This window comes from Urocitellus parryii, chromosome 3 (genome assembly GCF_045843805.1).
Source record: "Urocitellus parryii isolate mUroPar1 chromosome 3, mUroPar1.hap1, whole genome shotgun sequence".
Taxonomy (NCBI): Eukaryota; Metazoa; Chordata; class Mammalia; order Rodentia; family Sciuridae; genus Urocitellus; species Urocitellus parryii.
This window is the reverse complement of record NC_135533.1, coordinates 194,942,825-194,964,277: the sequence shown is the minus strand read 5'-3', so window position 1 is coordinate 194,964,277 and position 21,453 is coordinate 194,942,825. Positions and strand designations below refer to the sequence as shown.

Sequence of the window (21,453 nt, the reverse complement as noted above, 5' to 3'; positions counted from 1 at the left end):
ATTTTAAAAAGAGTCAACCAGCTAATAAGAAGAAGGCCTGGCCTTTGACTCTGATCTCTGACTTCAAACCCCGTGATTTCCCTGCAGCCCCAAGAAGCAGGGCTGCACAATCAATGACCTTCTCTGTTCTTGCTGCAGCCACTGCCCTGTTGGTTCCATCTGCCTTAAAACTTCTGAAAACCCAGATTTTAACTATACCAGCTTTGATTCCTTTGCTTGGGCTTTCCTCTCACTGTTCCGCCTCATGACACAGGATTCCTGGGAACGCCTCTACCAGCAGGTATTGATCTGCATGTCTCCACACAGACTAAGCTGGAGGCTGGTGGGTACACTGCATGGCTATTCTGCTCCTGGAGGATCCTCACCTAACCTCAGGGACCTACAGGTTTCTCTTCTTTACCTTGAATCTGCAGACTCTCAGAGCTTCTGGGAAAATTTATATGGTCTTTTTTGTGCTGGTCATCTTCCTGGGATCTTTCTACCTAGTCAACTTGATCCTGGCTGTGGTCACCATGGCGTACGAGGAACAGAACCAAGCAACAATTGCTGAAATTGAAGCAAAGGAGAAGAAGTTCCAGGAGGCCCTGGAGATGCTCCGGAAGGAGCAGGAGGTTGGTTTGTAAGAGTCAAAAACTTTGTGAGTGCCGGGCACATGCCTGTCATTCCAATGACTTGAGAGGCTGAGGCAGGAGGATTTCGAGTTCCAAAGCCAGCCTCAGCGAAAGCAAGGCACTAAGCAACTCAGTGAGACCCTGTCTCTAAATAAAATACAGAAGAGGGCTGGGGATGTGACTCAGTGGTCGAGTGCCCCTGAGTTCAATCTCTGGCACACACACACACACAAAAATGCTTTGTGAACACAACAGCACAGTGTATATTCTTGGATAGAGTCTGAATTAGATTCACTTACAAATTACCAAGTTTCACTTAGAATAAGCTGCCATTCTAGGTAACTGCAAGAGGATGCCTCTTACCTCAGGGATTGTTTAGTGAAGTTTTTCTCCAAAAAGAGGACCTGAATGAGGATTCTTATATAAGTAATTTATTCAGGGAGTCTTCTCAGGAGAAGTGGAATGAAGGAAGCAGGGTGGAGTGGGAACAGAACTAAACAATGAAGTGGTCTCAACCCAAGACTAGCTTCAGTCTGAGTCCATGGAGAGCTCTGGAGCATGATTTGTACCACAAAGTTAGCCCCTCCTTGAGGCAAGTGGCTGGGCCTTTTGTACCCCCATATCTGCACCATTGAAGGAAACCTATGGAGTTTTTCTCCATGATGTAGGTGTGTGCATTAACAGCCGCCACAAACAGCTAGGGACAGGTATCCAAACCTTGTAAAAAGGACTGAATGGGGCACCAAGAGTCGACTGCAGGGTCTGAGGGAGGGAGGTGACCCAGAGGTGGATGTTTCTTTTGTGTCTCAATCTCACCACCGCCTTGATCCTAACCCTTAACCTCCTCAGTCTCAAATCCCCCATCCCTGTGACACTCCATGTCAGGGGGACACATTTGTTCTAAGCCCACCAGATCCTGCTGGGTGCAGCTGCTGTTCTTTCTCCTCAGGTGCTGACAGCACTGGGGATTGACACAGCCTCTCTCCATTCCCACAATGGATCACCTTTAGCCTCCAAAAATGCCAGCGAGAGAAAGCACAGAATGAAATCAAGAGTGTCGGACTGCTCCACAGATGACAACAGATCACCCCAATCTGAGACTTACAACCAGCGCAGGATGGTAAGGGGCTCTGGTTTGTGCCTTCAAGATGCCCCACCTTGCCAGCTGCTGTGGACAGTGGGTTGACACGGGGAAAAAGTCTGTAGCAGGGAGAAAGCCGGAGGCACAGAGATCAGGAGGATGTTTTAGTAATCCGGACGCTCCATCCCAATGGTGGCCTAAATGAGGACAGAGGCATGTTAGATAGGGAAAGAGGTAAATTACAGGGATCTTTCTGAAAGGAAGGGACCAACAAGATTGGGATTGGGGAATGTAGAAAAAGAGGAGTCCAAGATCACTCTGGGGTTTCAGGAGTCATCTTTAGTTAACTGAGCGGTGGTTCTAAGGCAGGGGCACTGGAGGAAGGATCCAGGGTTGTAAGGAAGGCAGGGAGCCCATGTTGGACCTGCTGACCTTGAAATGTTTGGGAACATCAAAGGTCAGCTTCCCTGGACGCTCTGATCTGCAGCTCCTGAGGGGGGCAGGCAGTCTCTGTCCTTGGTGCTGAAACCATTCACAACTGTCTTTCCCACCTCATACTTCCGGGCCTGCAGCTACAGTTGTCACCTATTGTTGGCATGGGAGATCCCAGAGCCCATTTCCGTGACACTGTCCAGTCTAGGAATAATGTCAGAATCTCACCTTATTCCCTTTAGCAATTCTACCCCCATTTGAATATTTAGCTCCCACTCCAAGGTCCCCCACTCTAAGTCCTCACCAGGCTTCCTCCCACTACCTCCATGTCCCTTGAAAATCCAGTGTACAAAAAATATTCCCTTTCCATAGGCCTGAGCCATAATATTCCTTTGATGGAAGGGTAGCCACCACACTAATTGTGTGGAAAGGGCGATAAACATGGCTATTCTTCAGGCATCCTGTCCTCTCGATCTCTCTTCTTGATCTCTCTCATTTAAAGGACGTTCTACTTTTCTGCAACACCATTTCCAACCCCGAGATGTGTGTGCACACGTACATACACAGACACACTTTTATGAACTCTGACCCTAGTGACATACCCACACTGAAGAATTTATCTGCATCTGTGCCCCTTTATTCCTTGCTCTGCCTTTTTTGAGCAGCACCTGCCATGCACAGGGCACAGTTCAGATGATGTTTCAAAGGAAATTTGACGAGAGCTCTGACAATCACAGAGCAGGATGAATCACAGCTTCCATGGAAATGTCAATGACACTTTGAATTGGGCTTTAATTTCTCCCATTCACTCAGCCCCACACAGATTAGCATCTGGATGTCCAAGAATTGTTTGATGTATGCACTTGTCTCTCCACTTAGACTTACCTGCTTAAGGAAAAAATAGAAAGACTTTGTCTTATTCATTCAAGAATAGTGGGTGCTTGGTGTATTTAGTTCTGTAGACGGAAATAAAACATGGCCTCTTTCCCAAGGACTTCCATTGGGTGGAGGAGGCAGATATAAAAACAGCTTATGTGTTAAGTACTCTAGTAGAGGCATATATGTGGTGTTTTAGACATAAATGAAGAGACTTCCTCTCATATGGGGGTGGATGTGTGTCAGGAAAGGCCTCCTGGAGGAGGGAAAAGTGAGGTGAACAGCAAAGAGTGTATAGGGTTCTTTCAGTAATTGAAGGTGTGGGAGGACTTGGGAGGATATTCTCTAGACAAAAAGAACATATATGAACAAAGACAGGGAGAACGTATGTGGGGCCTTCTTGCATGAAAACTCGTTGGTTGGGCTCTATTACAAGAATGCATCCTCTTTTCCCAGACATGGACATCTGGAACATAGACCTTAGACAGCTTTTATATAAAGCCATTTTTCTGACCAGGAGTGATGAGATAGGGATTGGGGATAAGGCAGGAGAGATTATAGGGATTTTCAGGAACATGCAGAAGACTAGTTGACCTGTTTGATTGATGCACTTTAAGGCAATACCAATGATTAGACTCAAAGGTCATTGCCCACAATTTACCAAATAGGTTAATTCTGAAATAAATGGTAACCAAGCAGGCCCTGACTGTCAAATACTAGATCTAAATGTTTTCTCTTTCTTGATTGGTTTGTACTTGTTGTCTGAGTACAAATAAGTCAGTTTTCCCATTTTTAAATATGAATTGGTCAGTTGTTCGCCTTTCCTTCAAAGTGGGACAGATTCATGGATTTTTTTTGAGTTCTAAGGTCCTTGGCCATGTGTTCTAAGCAAAGAATGTTCAAGTTCTAATACTGTGCTTGCAATGATGGTTGTTGAATAAGATCAGGCTCCAAATCATCAAGAAAGGAAAAACTTCAGTTTTGTGGAATAAGGAGAGATGTGAGGAAAACCAATTGGCAAGATATTCAACTTTTGTGGTTTAATAAATAAAAGGAGGGTTGGGGTTGTAGCTTAGTGGTAGAGCGCTTGCCTAGCACGTGTGAGGCACTGGTTTTGATCTTCAGCACCACATAAAAAGAAATAAATAAAATAAAAGGTGTTGTGTTTATCCACAACTAAAAAAAAAATTTTAAATAAAAATAAATAAATAAAAGGAATTAAGGATGGGAGGAGCCGAGCAGTATGATCAGAATAGGGAATCAATGTTTAGATTTCAGAAATACTATGTATGACCCAAGGACAGGACCCAGCGCTTATTGTGGTCAGGTTCCCACAGTGGTCATGAGACCTGGCTAACTCACGCACTAACTTTTCTGGGGTTTCTAGGCCTATGAACTAGCTCTTTTCCTCTGGAACCTGTAAGCCACACAGTTCTCTCAGTGGGAGATTTTGATGGGAAATGTTTATTGATTTGGAAGAATGGCATTATTCTTCCAGGAAATTAGGCTGCAACTCTTCCTTCAATCCTCCCATTGTTGACTGTTCAAAGCTTGCCTCGAGGGATCCTGGAAACTCATTATGCTATAAAGCTCTTGTCTCCTCCTTTGCAATACAAACTCTCACTCTCATACAGACAAGATGTAATGAATTGTACAACCTAATTTCCAGACAATAGAGTGCACTTGCCCATTCAACAACCACTTTCCAAGCATGTGCCCGTCCTGGTGTGCATAATAGAGTCTTCTTAGATCACAGCTTTGCATGTAGAGGAGGGAACTTAAGGCAGTTTTGTCCAGCTCTATGGTCAAAGTTTGGCAAACAGCTGACCCATCCAATGCAAGGTTGTCCTCTGATCTTGGCCATAATGACCTGTTAGCTGATCTTCAGCACTCATAACCTCCCCTCTCTCCTGGCCTTTCCCTGAGTCTGTTTAGAATATCCTTTCCCCTGTCCACTCCACATGTCTACCCTTCAGATCTGTGTCATTATTTAGCTACTGAAAGGTCATGAGAATAGGGTCAGGAAGAGGAAGTGGGTGGAGGGAAGTGTGCTCTAGATTTGCCGGAGGACCAGCCTCCAGCCCACCTTCTTTCCTGCTCTTTTGGGGCAATGCCCAGTCTTTCCTAGGCCTTGCTTCTGGAAGGCGTCGGGCTAGCCATGGCAGTGTGTTTCATTTCCGAGCCCCTGGCCAAGATGTCTCATTCCACGATGGGATCACAGATGATGGAGTCTTTCATGGAGACCATGAGAGCCGTCGGGGTTCCCTGCTGCTGAGCAAGGTTGTTGGACCGCCAGGCCCACTGTCTCAAACTCCCAGCCTTGGCTCTGGGCATGGAGAAGAGGGACACCCAATGCTGACCACTAGTGAGCTGGTCCCTGGAGCTACAGAAGTCCCGGTGAGTTTGTGCATGATCTAGACTCTCTCAAAACTGCCTTTCTCAAGCCAGAGGCCTTTGGCCAGGAAGCCCTGAGTGCCACCAGTGAAGAGGTCCTTGAACCATTCTGCCTCCCCTCTGACTCCCATTTGACATGGTAAACTCAGCGCAACTGAGTTTACCTGATTTTACCTGAGGTCAAAGAAATGTCCTGGCTTACTGTGCAGAGAAGTGATACCAATTATTTTCCATTTGTCTTCTTATTTCCTCCCATTGTTTCTGTCCGCACTTCCCATCACTGCTTTGGAGACCATCCCATTTTCTTGCTAAGGGCATGAGGTATGAGAAAAACCCAGGGCCCTTCTGCACTTGTCTCTGGTTATATGCAAATTACCCAAGACTTGGCAAATGAGACCCAGAAAAATTCTGGGAGGTTCTCAGGACAGACCTCAGTAGAAATGAAGTGTCCCTTGCTTGACTCACAGAAGAAATAACTAAACAAAATGCACAAATTAGACAACAGTGACTAAATGTCTAGCACTCTTTAATAGAATAATTACAGATTTAATGGTAAATCAGGGACTACTTACTGGATTAGAGCTGTGATTTAATTTGTGCTCTCCATCCAGTTTCAGTAAAGATGCTTCTAGTGTTTTTCATGTGCCCTCTGTGGCTAGCTAGAGATACAGAGCAATTTGCAAACAGACTTGTCAAGAGGTCATTATATGGTTCTACTGCCTTGAGTGAGTATTAAGAACTGAGATGTGTTAACTCAGTCTGATTAGATGCCATGTGATTCAGGGTCCCAGCAAGAAGCAAGACGGTCACTCCAGTGGCAACGTAGAAAGATTTTAGAAAAGTATGTAGAAAGGTGTAGGCTGGGTTCGGGGAACTGATAAGGAAGGTACTGGAGACGAGCAACAGTGGGGAGCTATTACATACCTGGGCTGAAAGAGAGAAGGAAAAGAGCAGAATCAGAACCTATCAAGAGCTGCAGCTGTGTGTCAGAGGCTGTGGAATAGAACCTGCCGTCCTAGAGAGAGAATCACAGCTGCTGCCCAGCAGGAAGAAGTCAGGGGACAAATACCTGACTTCTCTTTCTTTTCATTCTCTAATGTCCTATTTGTACCTCCCATGGGCCGAGCCTGAACAGAACCAGAGGGTAAGGGTGAAGCATTTTTGTACAGGTTGCCCTCCCTGGACGCAGAGCAGGGCAGGGAGGTGGAGAGTAATAGTGTTCTAACCTTGATTCATTCTAGTTAAATTATTCAGCTAGTGCCAGATTAACTCTTTAAATCCTTCCACGTTGCAAGGACCTGGGTGGCAGTCCCAGCTATGCCATTTACCAGCTGAATCACCTTTAGCAAGTCCCTCTGTTCTTCTTGCCTTCTCATCTCCCCTTGTAAAAAGCTTCCTAATGAATTGGAGAGTTCAGTGAAATAATAAAGTGTCTACATTTATATACATGGCTGACTAATAGGCATAGCTGCTAATATCATTTGCCAAGCCCTCGGGATTGGAAACTGTCTAAAGTTCGTATTTATTGTTAACTACATACCTATGGGCTTCACCTGTGATAAGCATTCCATAAATGCTTGTTGACTGTGGACTCTGAAAGGTTTGTGCAGAGCTGTCAGCTGTTGTGGACCTTGAACTCTCCATGTCCAGAGTCTGTGTATGACTCTAGTCGTGGCTCTGGTGGAGAACACAGGCGAAACTTCCAATGAAGGTTTAAAGAGGAAACGGTCAAAAAGATTGTGATAGACAATGGCTGTTCGGCCTCTTAGAACAGGATGGGTGGCAAATAAGTGACAAAAATTCATTTGTCACAGTTCTGAAGGACAGGAAGTTCAAGGTCAAAGCACCTGCAGATTCCGTGTCTGGTGAGGGCCACCTTCCTGACTCATAAATGGCACTTTCTCGCTGTGTCCTGACAGGGTGGGAGAAGTGAGAGAGCTCTCTGGAGTCTCTTTTATAATGTCATGAATCCCATTCATGTGGGCTCCACCTTTGGGACTTAATCACTTCCTGAAGCCTCCACCTCCACCTCCACCATTTCAATATGAACTTGGGGTAGGAGAGCACAAACATTCCGTCTATTAAAGAAAACTAACAGATAGGCAATCAAGACACACACATGCTCCCTGAAGAAAGAAAGAGACTATGTGGAATTGGAAGTGGGTTGTGTGCTGGGGAAGGAAATGGGTCTATTAGAAGGGAGGTCAGGAAATTTCACTGTGGAGTAAGAGTTCCATGTAAATGTCATACGCACTGCCCAGAGGGCCACTTCCTGGCCCACTGCCCCTGCAGCTTTTAGCTCCCTTTGATAGTAATCTCAGAGACCTCAGAGGCAACCCCATCACCACTTGGATGTCCAAGTCCCATCCTAGGAAAAGGAGTTTGCAGAGTCTCAGGTGAATCCAAGTCAACCCACTGGCCTCCAACCTGCACTCTGGTTCCATCCCACCTCTATGCCCTGGTGTTCATGCCTGAGTTCTTCCCCCAAACTCAAGGGCCAGCCCTGTTTCTCCAAGGCTGTCTGCAAAGGATTATGGTTTCCCAGAGCATCTCAGCCATGGGAGACTGGGCAGGAGGAGGCTTGGGTGATGTTCTTTGCTGTTGAAGACTTCAGGCTGGGGGGGGTATCCTATCTGTTTGTGTCTCAGCAGGCATTTGATGCAGGACAGAAGAAAACTTTATTGTCAGCAGAATACTTGAATGAACCTTTCCGAGTCCAAAGAGCAATGAGTGTGGTCAGTATCATGACCTCTGTCATCGAGGGTAAGTGTTGCTCTCTGGATGAACGTCCACCGTGCAATGATAAGTCTCACCTGTGTACTCTCTCTTATGCCTCAAGACCATCCTCCTTTGCTAATGTAGTTCTTATGTGCATAATTTTTCAAAACAAAAGAATCCAATAAACGAAATGCCCTCGTTCATCTCTTGTTCAAATTAGCTTCTCCTTCATATGTATTCACAAAACTAGATTTTCAGAGAAGTAACTGGGCAGGCACCAGAGAATTTCAAGTCACCTCTCAGGTGTGCAAAAGATTTAGCAGCCTTTCATTTCCTAGCATGGCAAAATTACCCTCATGCTTTTCATGGCTATAACTTTCACAGTAGGTAACTTAATTTCTGTCTCAAGTCCCCATTATGCTGAATATTGAAAGATAATTTAAGTAAATTAATCGGTTCACTTCTCTAAATCCCTGTCAATTCTGGGTTCTGCCAATCAACTGTGAATCCACTCAGTATCCTCAGGGATGTGTCTAAGTTCTAGCTGGTTACACCTAGTCAAGGGGAGGAGGAGGAGACGGGGGTGGCATTGGCTCATGACTCCAGTTCACACAAGTTTCCGTATTTATGGCTACATCTTCCTCATGCTGGGTGTGAGGTTGTTTTAATCCAACCTTTGTTTTACTTCAAGGTATGGAGAGTATTGTTCTAGTTATATCCACTTATGTATCTGCCCTAGAAACACTAAGTTGCTTAGGTCTAGTGGATGCCAAGGGACTCTGATGTTGATGTGCTGCTGAGAAGGGACCCAGTGTAACTTCCTTGCAGCCCTCGGCTAGAGCTTCATTTCAAGGTAGGGTGTAGTGAGCAGCAGAAACTCTTTGGAGGATTTGAAACCAGAGCCCATCTGCACTTTACTTTCTGGGTGAAGCCAGAGGTGGCAGGGCCTAAAGACAGATCCATACGCTCATCATGACACGGAAACTGTAGAGTAACATACCTGGTGGAGAAGGCCTCAGGCCTTCAGAGGTCTCCAGAATGGCAGCAGAGTGGTGGAACAGTCACTTCACCACCCATGAAGGCTACAGAAGGGGACAAGTGAAAGCCAGACAGGGAAGGTGGAGAGGAAAGAGCAAAGAACCACCTGCGGGGATTGTCCCCTCAGAGATTACATTGGAACTCAAATTCAAGTAAAGTACATTTAAAATACATTTAGCATTGACTGAGGAACAGCTCAGTGTTCCACCAAACTTGAACTCCCAAAGCCCAAGAACAACCTGAGATAATGAAATAGCACCAGGCATTGAATTAGCCAAAAGAAAGTTCCCAGGTTAGGAGCTTGAAGTCTAAGTTGGATTCAGTTACTGGGATGGGAGACACCTTTAAGTCATGTTTCCTGAAGGCCTGAGCTTTGGGGTTTTTTTAAATCTTTTTAATTATTTGGTTTTTTAAAATAGTCATAACAATAGGGTGTATTTTGGTGTATTATACATACATGGAGTGTAATTTATTCTAATTAGGATCGTATTCTTGTGGTTGTACATGATACAGAGTTACCCTGGTCAGGTATTTCAAATTCAAGGATAGGAAAGTTATGTTTTATTAATTCTACTGTCCTTCCTATTCCCCTACCCCTCCCTTTCCTTCATTCCCCTTTGTCTAATCCAATGGATTTCCATTCTTCCCCTCCCTACCCACCCTTTTTATAGTTTAGCATCCACATATCAGAGAAAACAGGACTTGAAATCAGCATATTATAGTGATGCGGCCCCATCAATGTTTATAGCAGCTCAATTCACAATAGCTAAGGTATGGAACCAACCTAGGTGTCCTTCAACAGATGAATGAATAATGAAAATATGGTATATATACACTATATATAAAGAAGAATGAAATTATGGCATTTTCTGGTAAATGGATGGAATTGAGCTTTGGTTTTAAGAATGAATACCAACTTTAAATCATTTTTCCTTGTTGATGATTATTTAATAATCACTTTTTACTGTAATACTGAGCACTCCCACCATTTTTCATGACTGCTTAGAGTTCTACCATGTACTTTGCCTACAATTCTTTGGATTTTTTTCCTTTATCTTCCCATTAGTCATCAAAAAGCAAATGTTAAGTACAAAACATCTTTCTTTTTCATTTATTCCTCAGAACTATTAAACATGCCCCCCCTCTCTCTCTTTGTAATATTTACTCACTCATGACACACATTTGTTGAGCACCTGTTATGTGTCCAGCATTGTTCTAGGTGCTTGGAATTCAGTGGCGAACAAGATAGAAGCCTGCTCTCATGGAGCCCTCACACTGGGGGTAAGGGAGGCACAGATGCAAAACAAATAGATATTTGGGTAGTGATGAGAAATAGGAGAAAAAATAGAATAGGAAGGAGATGAAGAGTAGGGGTTGTTTTTGATAAGTGGTTGTGGAAGGTCATTCTCCCTAAGGAGACCAGAAATCGGAATGAAGTAAGGGAATCAGCCATGTGAGAACCTGGAAAGAGTTCCAGTCATCAGCAGCCTATACTATTTGCAGGAATGAGACATGAGTGAAATGCATCCCAAACACATCCCAATTTAAGTAAGACCAAAGAAGTTCTCAGAGTGAAGGAGAGGCAACAGAGCTTAGAACCCAGATTTGGAGCCCGACCACCTGGGTTTGAATTGTGGCCCTACCATTTATGGAAAATGGCGTGACCTTTGAGCTCCATTAACTTCTCTGTACTTCAGTTTTCTCACCAGTAAAAAAGTTCAAATACACTCATCTTGCAGTACTTTGGGAGGATTAAATGAGTCAAGTCAAGTGCACAGTAATATTCAGCTGTGGGTTCCTCTTCACTGGGTCACAAACTCTTCCAGGGCAGAGATGTGCCCATTTTGCTCAAAGGAAATCTCTAGTACCTTGAGAAGCAGTGCATTGTGCATCATAGACACTCAACAAAAAACTGTTGAATGAATGAATGAATGAGGGTAGTACTCAAAGGTGATATTTGGAGAGTGGTGCCAATTTATAATTATCTGAACTGCTAAAACTAAAACAAAATAAGGAATAGTCAGACATCTTGGAGTAAGATAGACATCACCTCCGACTGTGAGAGTAGGCTAGGAATAGCAGGAGAAGCAATGACATTTCTAGGTTAGGTCAAAGATTCCAGAACATTGGGCACATGACCTTCTTTGGTTGGATTTTACTTCCATTATACTTACGAAGGATGCTGTTATAGTCAGCATAGGATTTACAGAAGCCACCCCTCTGGGAGTAATGGTACCTGAGAAAGTTTGGGCCAAGAGTTTGTCAATTCACTGAGCTCAAGGCACTTGAGTTATCTAGGCTTGGCATACAAGCTGAGATTTGACAATTGTCCAAAGCAGAAGACCAGAAGTAGGATCACAGCAGTGAGTACAGCTGCCCTCAAGCTTGGCGGGAGAGATTGGCATGGAACAAGTTGTTAGTGGGGTACTGAGAGTCTTGAAGGAGAAGCACAGGATGCAAAGAGAAGTGAGATAAGTTCAGCCTGGAGTCAGGGAAGTATTCCAGGCAGAAATACCCTAAAGCTGAAACGAAAAGCCTAATGTAGCTGTAACACATCTACCAGGGAGGAGAGGGGCTCAAATAAGTCTAGAGAGATGGGCTGGCGCCCGGTCTACAGAACCTCCTAGACCTTATTAAAGACATTGGACTTCATCCCAAGAGCAGCGAGGTGCCATTAAAGGACTGGAGGCAGGGGAGCTACATTTGCATTTATAAAGGTTACTCTGAATACTTGGAGAAAATGGAATTAGGAGGGGAAGGGTATTGGCAGGGAAATCAGTTAAGAGGAACCAAGTGGGAGACTGCAATTCTCAGACTCTGGGTGGTGGCAGCAGAGACAATGGAAAATGGAAGGCTTACCAACCTAAGGAGCATAAGATTCAGAATGGTCCTGATAATGCACATGGTTCTGGTGTAAGCAATGGAAGGGTGGCGGGTGCAAATGCTCATGGAGGGAGCTCTTTGTGAGGGAGGAGGCTTCACTGGGAAAAGATAAGCTGGGGAGATTAGAAGTTGAGTCTGGGACATGTTGGTTGTCAGGTGTTTTGGGAACATCCAGGTAGAAATGTCCAGTAGGAAATTGGCTTTGTGATAAATGGTGCTAGAAATTCCTTGAAGAGTGTGGCCCAGAGATGTATATTTGATAGAGCTTTGAAGCAAGATGGTAATTTTGAAAAGATGACAGAGGATAAGATGCCATAGAAGGGAATCAAGTAAGAAGATAAATAAGCCCAGGACAGAGTTCTAAGAAATTACAATGTTTAATAGTTAAGCAGGAGAGATGGAGCTAACAGAGGAGACTAAGAAGGGAAGGGTCAGTATAAGAGAGGACTCAGAACACGATGCAGAGCCAAGAGTCTAAATTCCTTCAGGATTAATAGAAAAATGAACAGAGGCATTGCTATTTAGGTACAATGAAACCTGAAAAGCATCTTGGGTCTTCAGTTGCATGGATGCTTTGGCAACCTGAGCAAAGCAAATGGCAGAGAAAATGAGTCCACAGAGGGCACCTTGAAGGGGCTTGAAGAATGAGTGAGAGGGGTAGAAATGGAGATATTGTTTACAGACGACTTTTCCAGGAAGTTTACCTGGGAAGGGGAGGAGAGAGTAAGGTAACACTAGAGAGAGGGCAAAGTTAAAGGACATTTGGGGGATTTGTTTGTTTTGAGCATATTTACACGCTGATGGGGAGGATCGGAGAGAAAGGGAGAGACTGAAGATTAAGGGAGAAGAGGGAATGTTCAACAGATTCCTAAGGTCCCAGGAGAGTATGCACAAGCGGAGACATTGGCCAATATCAGGAAGAGGACACCTCTTTCACTGTAGCAGGGGGAAATTCTTTCTGAAGATTTTTCTGGAGAGGAAAGGAATCATGCTTCAAGCTAGTAAGCATGTGGTTGTTAGTCTCTGTATCTCCCAGGCATCAATATCAGCCATGTAAATGTTGCTCACAAATCTGAGTCTCTTTTCCTGTGATGCCTCACAGTTAGGCTGCTTTCCGACAAAATGGCATGTCAGCAAGCTTCATCACTCAGTACTATGTCCTGTGATTCTTTTTTAGTGCCAAAATAGTCTGGGGAAGCTCCACTTCTGTTCTAAATAGAGATTATTGATTTTGCTCCCAGGTTGTGCCAACTTCTTTACAGAACTCTGCTCTGCTAGTTTTGATATCTGTAGTTTCAAAAATCTACAGTAGGTAATCAAAGCAGCATGAGAGTGAAGATGAATAATTTGATCAATGGAAGAAAAATAGACACGTTTATGAAAATATATGGGTATATATTAAAAAAAACTTGTGACCAAATGATATTTTGAATCTTTGTTGATACAAATAAGCAGAGATTGGGAAAAATGAACTGAATCAATATCTTAGTCCTTACCCCAAATAAACTACAAATGTATCAAAGATTTAAATGAAAAAAAAAAAGTAAAACTACAAAGGAAAGAAGGAAGCACAGATAGTGTTTTTTAAACCTTACAGTGAGAAAGGCTTCATATGCAAAGGAAGAACACATGAGGAAACACATGATAAATCTAATTACACACAAAAATTTTAACTACCAAGGAAGCACTATCAGCTAAATCTAATTACACACAAAAATTTTAACTACAAATGAGGCATTAGCAGAATTTGGGAGCATGCAACTATTTCTATAAACTCATTTTATAGTCTCTCTTGAGTCCTTCAGGCAATGTTCTATGCTTATATAAGCACACACACATCACACACCACACACAGAGGTACTTTGGATTAGACAGAGGGGAGTGAAGGGAGGCAAGGGGATATATGGTAGGGAAGAGAGTAGAGTGAATCATAAAAATCATATAAAGATTTTTTTTTACATCATCACAAATCTGCTTCATCCTCTTTCATAATGCACCTTGCTGTTTATTTCATTTTTTATGATTATTATAAATAAAACACATCATCTTCTTTGCCCACATGGGCTGGTATATCTACAGGGTGTGTGCCAGAAGGTGGAATTTACAGATTAACCCAAATTGCCCTTCTTAAAGGTGGACCTTTGATTTCTTCATACACAAGTAGAAATTTGACAGAGGGAGCTAGAGAGATGAGCCTGGGGTTCACAGGAGACACATTATAATTTGGGAGGATCAGCATAGACAATTTTTAAGGCCATAGGATTCAATGAAATTACCTAGAGAGAGGATTAAAAAACAGGCTAACAACAGAATTCTTGAGTTCTCCCACATTTAAGACAGGAAAGGAAGAGTGAGACAGGATCAGAAACTGAGAAGAAGTGGTCACTGACGTGGGAGAAAAAAAACCAAGAGATCATGATGTTCTGGGAGCCAAATGGACACCAGGTTTCAAGGAGAGTATTGCAAATTCGGTCAAATGCTCTGAGTAGTGAAATAAGAAGAGCGCTGTAAATTAACAGTTTGCGTTTGGGAGGAAAAGCCAGATTCCAGGGTGTGTAAAGAGAAGAGCAAGTGAGAAGGTGGAGAAAACTCTTAGAAGCTACTAAGGACTCAGTGGATGAAGGAGAGCATGGGATCCTGGGAGACCTTCTTCAAAGCTGAGATGTAATTGAAGCATGTTTACGTGCTGATGGGGCCGGTCCAGAAGGGAGAGAAGGGGGACAGCACAGGGCTTCAGCAGGCAAGAGAGGTAGGAGCCCCTCACAGGTGAGAGGAGGAGGCACAGAGGGATGCGAAAGGAAGAAATTGGGGTGGACTTGAGACCTTGGAGACCTAGTAGTAGGAAGAAGAGGAAGTCCCTCTGTAAGCGGTTTTGCATTTTGAGTGACATAAAAGGGAGCTCAGGAGCAGAAAGTGAGGAGCTAGGGATTGAAAGAGAGGAGAGAGGAAGAAATAGTGGCCTAGAAGGTTGGAGGAGTGGGCTGAAACACAGAGACACAGCACGACTCCCAGGCAGGGACAGGCTGGGAGTCAAGGACCTCCACTGTGACCAGGAAGCAAGGCTGTATATTTTGTCTGACCAGGTTCAGCTGGTTTGGATGTGAGTGCAGAATAGTCAGCAGATTTTGTTTATATTTAGAGTTGGTGCTTGCCAGGCAGGTACAATTGAGGGTGTCTATAAGGGAGTAGGTAGAGATAGAATTAGCTGGGTAAGATGAGAAGTAAGATGCTGGTTCACAATGCAGGGTGGTTCTAGGGGCGAATAGAATTACTTTGGATTAGAAAGAGGGGAGTGGAGGGAGGCAAGGGGGTTGGGGGTAGAGAGGGTAGTAGAATGAATCACACATTATTATCCTATGTACTCATATGATTACACGACCAGTGTAATTCTACACCATGTACAGCTGGAAGAGTGAGAAGTTATGCTCCATTTATGTATGATGTGTCAAAATGTATTCTACTGTCATGCATAACTAATTAATACAAATAAAAAATAGTAACACTATGAGGTATAATATTTTTGTTTGTTAAGGGCAAATTTTCACTCGTCCCTGCAATATTCAGATATACAGATTTGAGTCTTGGCTTTAAAAGTTTATTCACTTTAATTGCTGTCCTTGTTGTTATTTGTTATTTAATTGTAACATTATTCATTTCTGGGGCTGGGGTTGGGGCTCAGTGGTAGAGCGCTTGCCTGGCATATGTGAGGCATTGGGTTCTATCCTCAGCCTCACATAAAATTAAATAAAAATAAAATAAAGTTATTATGCCCATCTACAACTAAAAACCAACATTATTCATTTATACACCAAACCAATATGTACATCTAGCGTTTTAAAAATACATTAATGAACTAAAAAAGATCACTCATTATTTTTGATGTTTCTACTGTAATGTCTTTTTTTAACTTTGTTTTATTAACATACGTATATGCAGAACAATCAATGAAAGAAAGCTTTTATTGTAAGCTAAAAAAAAAAAAAGAAGTGAAGGAGTAAGAACATGACATTGGAACTAGGCGGTAAAAATGTGTAAGGCCAGTTGTTTGAAGGACTCCATAGGGCAGTGATTGGGTTGTGGTTACAGGACTGTAGGAGCTCAATAAGCAGGAAATGATCATCAGGGAGAGCGAGGGCTGAAGTCAAGGTCTTGGAGGTGGTAGTTATTAGTATGGCAATGTCAGGGCATGACCACAGGATGGGATTCTAAAGTGACCCATGGCTGACAGCTATCCTTGATCCCACCCATAATGCAGAACTTGAGGACTCTCAACAGCGGTGCCCACCCTGCTTGACCACTTTGGCTCAGAAGTATCTGATCTGGAAGTGCTGCCCGACATGGGTGAAGCTCAAGACAGTGCTCTATGAGCTGGTGACAGACCCCTTTGCAGAACTCGCCATCACTTTCTGCATCGTGGTGAACACAGTCTTCATGGCCATGGAGCATCACGGCATGAGCTCTGGCTTCGAAACCATGCTCCACGTAGGCAACATTGTGAGTGACGGCCGGCTGCCATGGCTGGGGTCGGGGAGCATGCCTTCAGTAGTTGGTGATCTCATTAGCTGAGGGCACAGTGGCAGTGCAGGAGATGTGTGGACACTGGCTTCCGGAGATCACATCTGGAGAAGAGAGGGTGAACAAGGGGGAATTGCTTTGGGATGAGCAAACACAGGAAAGTGGATGGAGAAAGTCCTGAGCTAGAAACAACTGGTTCCCTTTTTGTAGCACATAGAACAGCCACTAGAATACTCTGGATCTCAGTGATCTACCTTCAAATGAGGACAAATGTCACTGTCTCATTGAAAGACAATCTATGAACTTGTAAGTTTCTTTCCTCTTTGATTACTTGTATGACTCCTATGAACCATGGTTATATGGTTATAATTTTCAGTGTTGTCAATGAGGGACAGAAAGAGTGGAGGAGGGAAGGGAAAGATAGTGGGGATGGGGGGGGGAGGACACAGAAAACATGTGCCGTTGTAGCCAAAGCATCAAGGAGTCAGAACTTTGCTCTTGCAGCGAGCTTAGACATGATGCTAATGTAAATTTTCCTCCATTACCTCCTTAGCATGATTTGCTTTAACAAGATACAATCCGTACTGGGTTTCAATGCATGCTGAATAAAGTAGCTGACTCAGAAGGAGACAGCTGCCCCCTTGCTCGATTCACAGGAATATTAATAGCTAACTTTATTTGAACACTTATTCAGGGCAAGACATGGTCTCAGATGCTTTTTTTCAAGGCTAATCCAACTTCTTTTTCACTAGAACCCTCTGTGGTAGGTACTATTATTATCCCCTTTCACAGATGGAAAAAACTGAGACACGGAAGATTAAATTATTTGCCTAAAATGTAGGCGTGAGTTTGTGGCAGCACCAGGATCTGAACACAGCAGATTGGCTCCCAAGCCCACACTTCCCGACCCATGGGCTAACCCACCCCGCAGGCCCTGCTACTGTGTGTGCTGAGCAGACAGTAGGAAGGATTCAGGTCCTGCCTCCAGTCTATGCTGGGCTCCGCCCCCTGGAGTTGGCCTACCAGGTCTACAAGGACCTGAGGTGTCTTCTGACCCCTCCAAAGGGTAGAGGGGGTTCCAGAAGGAGTGTGACTACTTCCTTGGAAATCTGTCCCTTCCCCTTAGCCCAGATGTAAAGGGGGCTGCAGTAGGTTTCAGCAGACTATGTGCCCTCTCTTTGAGCAGCACCTAAGCTAAGGGTTACATTGGAATATAACCTAGTGGTGCACGCCTGTAATCCCAGCAGCTCGGGAGGCTGAGGCAGGAGGATCACAAGTTCAAAGCCAGCCTCAGCAACTTAGCAAGGCCCTAAGCAACTTTGGCAAGACCCTGTCTCTAAATAAAATACAAAAAAAGTGTTGGGGATATGGCTCAGTGGTTAAGTGCCCCTGGATTCAATCCCCAGTACGGCCCCCCACCCCACGAATAAAAAGAGGTTATATTCTATTTAAAGTTGACAATGAAAAGGGAAAATGGAAATGGAGGAAACACTTTTTTCCCCCTTCATCAATATTAGACCACAGAGAGCCTTAGGGAGTCGACATGTGAACTCACACCCTGATTTTACATTGGAGAAGTTGAGGCAAGAGAGAAAAAAGGCCTTTCCCCATGTGTCAGGATATGGGATCATTTTTCAGAGAGAAAGGAAGAAAAAAGGAAGGAAGGTGTGCCTTTGATGAGTCCAGGCTTTAGGAATGTTACTCAACATCACAACACCATGAGGTTTTCATCATTCTTACAAAAGAAAACTCTAGGACTCAGTGAGAGAAAGTATCCTGCCCAAGGTTGCACAGTTGGTGAGAGTGGAAGCAGAGTTGGCCAGGTCTCTCCAAGGCCCAGGACCTCACTCCACGGCCACTCCCCACACTGTGCTGCCTGCAGAGGACACTTGGTAAATGCCCTTTGTACTGCATGGTTGCACTGCTGTGGCGTTAGGCAAGTAATGGACATTCTTAAGTTTTTCCCTTCTTGAACAGGGATGTGATCACTGGTTTCCCAGGTCCCTGGTTTCTCAGGCCAGACAAGGCCCCGATAATAGACAGGCAGGGGTGCAGGGGAGCCACTGCACCCTTTGTTGCCTTCTTCCTTGATTATCTGCTTCCCTTCTGGCTTCTACCACCTGAGCCTGACACTGACCTCTCTCAATGTCAGAATTCTGTCCTATTTAAGGCAATTAAGAAAACACAGAGCCAAAAAGAATCTAAGAGGCTGCGTATTATTGTTCTTCATTACTATTGTTTATCAGGGAATTACCAACCCACCAGGCCCTTTGCTAACAACTGCATAAGCATTAGCTCATTTTGCACCCATTACACAGATGAAGAAATTGAGGTACAAAAAGAGAGTGCATTACCTCTCCAAGCTTACCCAGCCAGAAATGGATGAATTGGGATTTTTTTTTTTTTTTTGGAGGGGTTGGTAACTGGGGATTGAACTCAGGGGCACTCGATCACTGAGCCACATCCCCAGCCTTATTTTGTATTTTATTTAGAGACAGGGTTTCACTGAGTCGCTTAGTGCCTTGCTTTTTCTGAGGCTGGCTTTGAACCTGCAATCCTCCTGCCTCAACCTCCCGGGACCACTAGGATTACAGGCATGCATCCCCATACCCGGCTGAGTTGGGATTTTTATCTACCTGCCTGCAGAGGGCACTTGGTAAATGCCCTTTGTACCACATGGTTGCATTGCTGTGGACATTCTTCGTTTTTCCCACCCACACTTTTTAACTACTGAACCAAGCTGGACTCTGAATTGACATAATTATATAAGATCGTTATATTATCTTACGATTCTCCACTTGCTCCACCCTGCCACCGTACATACATGAAAACTGAGGCCTGCCTTCTAATTCTAATGCACATACCAGAGCATGAGCCCCAAATTCCCACGTTCTGCCACATTGTTGCCATCCCCCGTCCTCAAGAGCCTGCAAACAAAACAGAAACGGAATAAAACAAAGATAAGAGGATTTACTAGACTGTAAACCAGACGTTTTCCCTGTTGTCCCTTTGTCATTATCCCCTGACCCCAGAGACCCCACTGTGATGACAACTTGTTTCCATCCGCAGGTCTTTACCATATTTTTTACTGCTGAAATGGTCTTCAAGATCATTGCCTTCGACCCCTACTATTACTTCCAGAAGAGGTGGAATATCTTCGACTGCGTCATCGTCACCGTGAGCCTGCTGGAGCTGAGCGTGGCCAAAAAGGGAAGCTTGTCTGTGCTGCGGACCTTCCGCTTGGTAATGTTTTCTCTTGGACCCTTGGGAACTGGCCACCCAGATGCAGGGAAGCTGACCCCTGGGGACATGCACTGTCCTTTGGACTTTACCAGCCAACATCCCTTTCTTCAAGGGCATGGCTCTGGAACTTGGTTCTCTGGTCCCAAGTATGGACACATTTTCTCCTCTTTGGTCCTCAGTCCCGTCATCTGCACCAGCAGAAGCCTTCCAAGCACCATCCTGTTCTCCTATCAAATAGCAATAATGACAATAAATTGAAGCAGCTAATATTTATTGAGCATTTATGCTTTGTGGGGCATCTTGCTATACTCTTGACCTTATGTCTCTTATTTGACATGACGAACCTGAGACAGTGGTGGCACACTCCTGTAATCCTAGAGTCTCAGGAGGCTGAGGCAAGAGGGTCACGAGTTCAAAGCCAGCCTCAGCAAAAGCAAGGCGCTAAGCAACTCAGTGAGACCCTGTCTCTAAATAAAATACAACATGGGGCTGGGGGTGTGGCATGGTCAAGTACCCCTGAGTTCATTCCCTAGTACCTGCCTCAAAAAGTAAAGGCATCCTCCCACTCCCTGGTTCCCCAAATCATATCCCAATGTCTGGCACACCACACAGACCAAGAACTGCCTATTAGGCTCTTGTACCAGCTCTTCTCTCCACTCAGCCCCAGGACACCCTCTGCAGGAGAACTTCCCCTATCCAAGGCGCTCCTGACCCAGTGCCTGCAGGCCACCCACTCTGAGCAGAGCTGCATCTGTCAGCCAAATCTGTCAGATTCCCAGGAGGCCAGGCTGGGGTCACTGGAGTCTCCCAAGTCCCCAGACCATCTGGAGGAAGCTTGATGTCTTGCTGACTCTTGAGAGTAGACAAGAGGCCTGAAGAACTGACATGACTTGTTAGCACAGGAGTCCCTTGTTCTCCATGTTCTCTCGGTGCCCTCTAGGAACCCTGTGTCTAGTTTTGAAGAGAAGTGACAAAATGAAGAAGAGAGTGACCAATGATCTCTCGAAGGGAGAATAGAAAGTTCTGCTAAGTTTTTTGGACATCCACGGGCTGAAGAGGTCACTCGGTTCAGGGGAACAGTGAGACCTAAGACAGAAAGTCTGCTTAGGACCTTATCATGGGGGTTAGAAAGAGCTAAGCCCTGAGCCTAGTTGTTCTGGAATTGAGATGGCAAACTCAAATGCCTGCAGACCATGCAGTAAAGCTGGCCAAGGAAGAGGCACTAGCCCTGGATATTTGCCTCAGGTAATCAGGTAAGGACAACTCACTCCCACCTAGGCAGACCCGGCACAATTCACAACACCAGGGAGGGGTGTTTACAGAAAAATCAATGCAAGTTTTACCAAAGAAGTGACCTGCCCAATATTGTCAGAGTTTCCAATATTTCATGAGAAACCAGAAATCTCTATTTCTATGTGAATATTATCAATATGGACTACTAATTCAATTTTTAAACAATCACACTTAAAGATCAATGTCCTGAGACATTTGTGTCCTAAACCCCTTGGTTGATGCAATCCGCCTAAGCAGGTGGGGCCTCCCTCCCACCACCCTGCACTGGATTCCAGGGAGGAGAAGGGCAGAGTGGGCCTCCAGGACTCTTTCTGCATGACCTGGAGATTTTAGATTATAATTAAGTCACAGTTTCAGAAGGACAAGTTG

At 44.5% G+C, this 21,453-nt stretch overlaps 1 protein-coding gene across 3 annotated transcripts in view; it reads left to right on the top strand.

Moving 5' to 3' along the window:
* The window catches only part of Scn10a (sodium voltage-gated channel alpha subunit 10), a 91,642-nt gene that overhangs the window by 32,750 nt on the left and 37,439 nt on the right, over positions 1–21,453 (top strand). For all 3 annotated transcript variants that reach the window (XM_026401589.2, XM_026401587.2, XM_026401588.2), the window contains exons 8-14: positions 139–280; positions 414–611; positions 1,561–1,731; positions 5,119–5,397; positions 8,046–8,157; positions 16,289–16,527; positions 19,618–19,791. In XM_026401589.2, the coding sequence (XP_026257374.2) occupies positions 139–280; positions 414–611; positions 1,561–1,731; positions 5,119–5,397; positions 8,046–8,157; positions 16,289–16,527; positions 19,618–19,791 (1,315 nt within the window). The remainder of the gene's footprint in view (positions 1–138; positions 281–413; positions 612–1,560; positions 1,732–5,118; positions 5,398–8,045; positions 8,158–16,288; positions 16,528–19,617; positions 19,792–21,453) is intronic.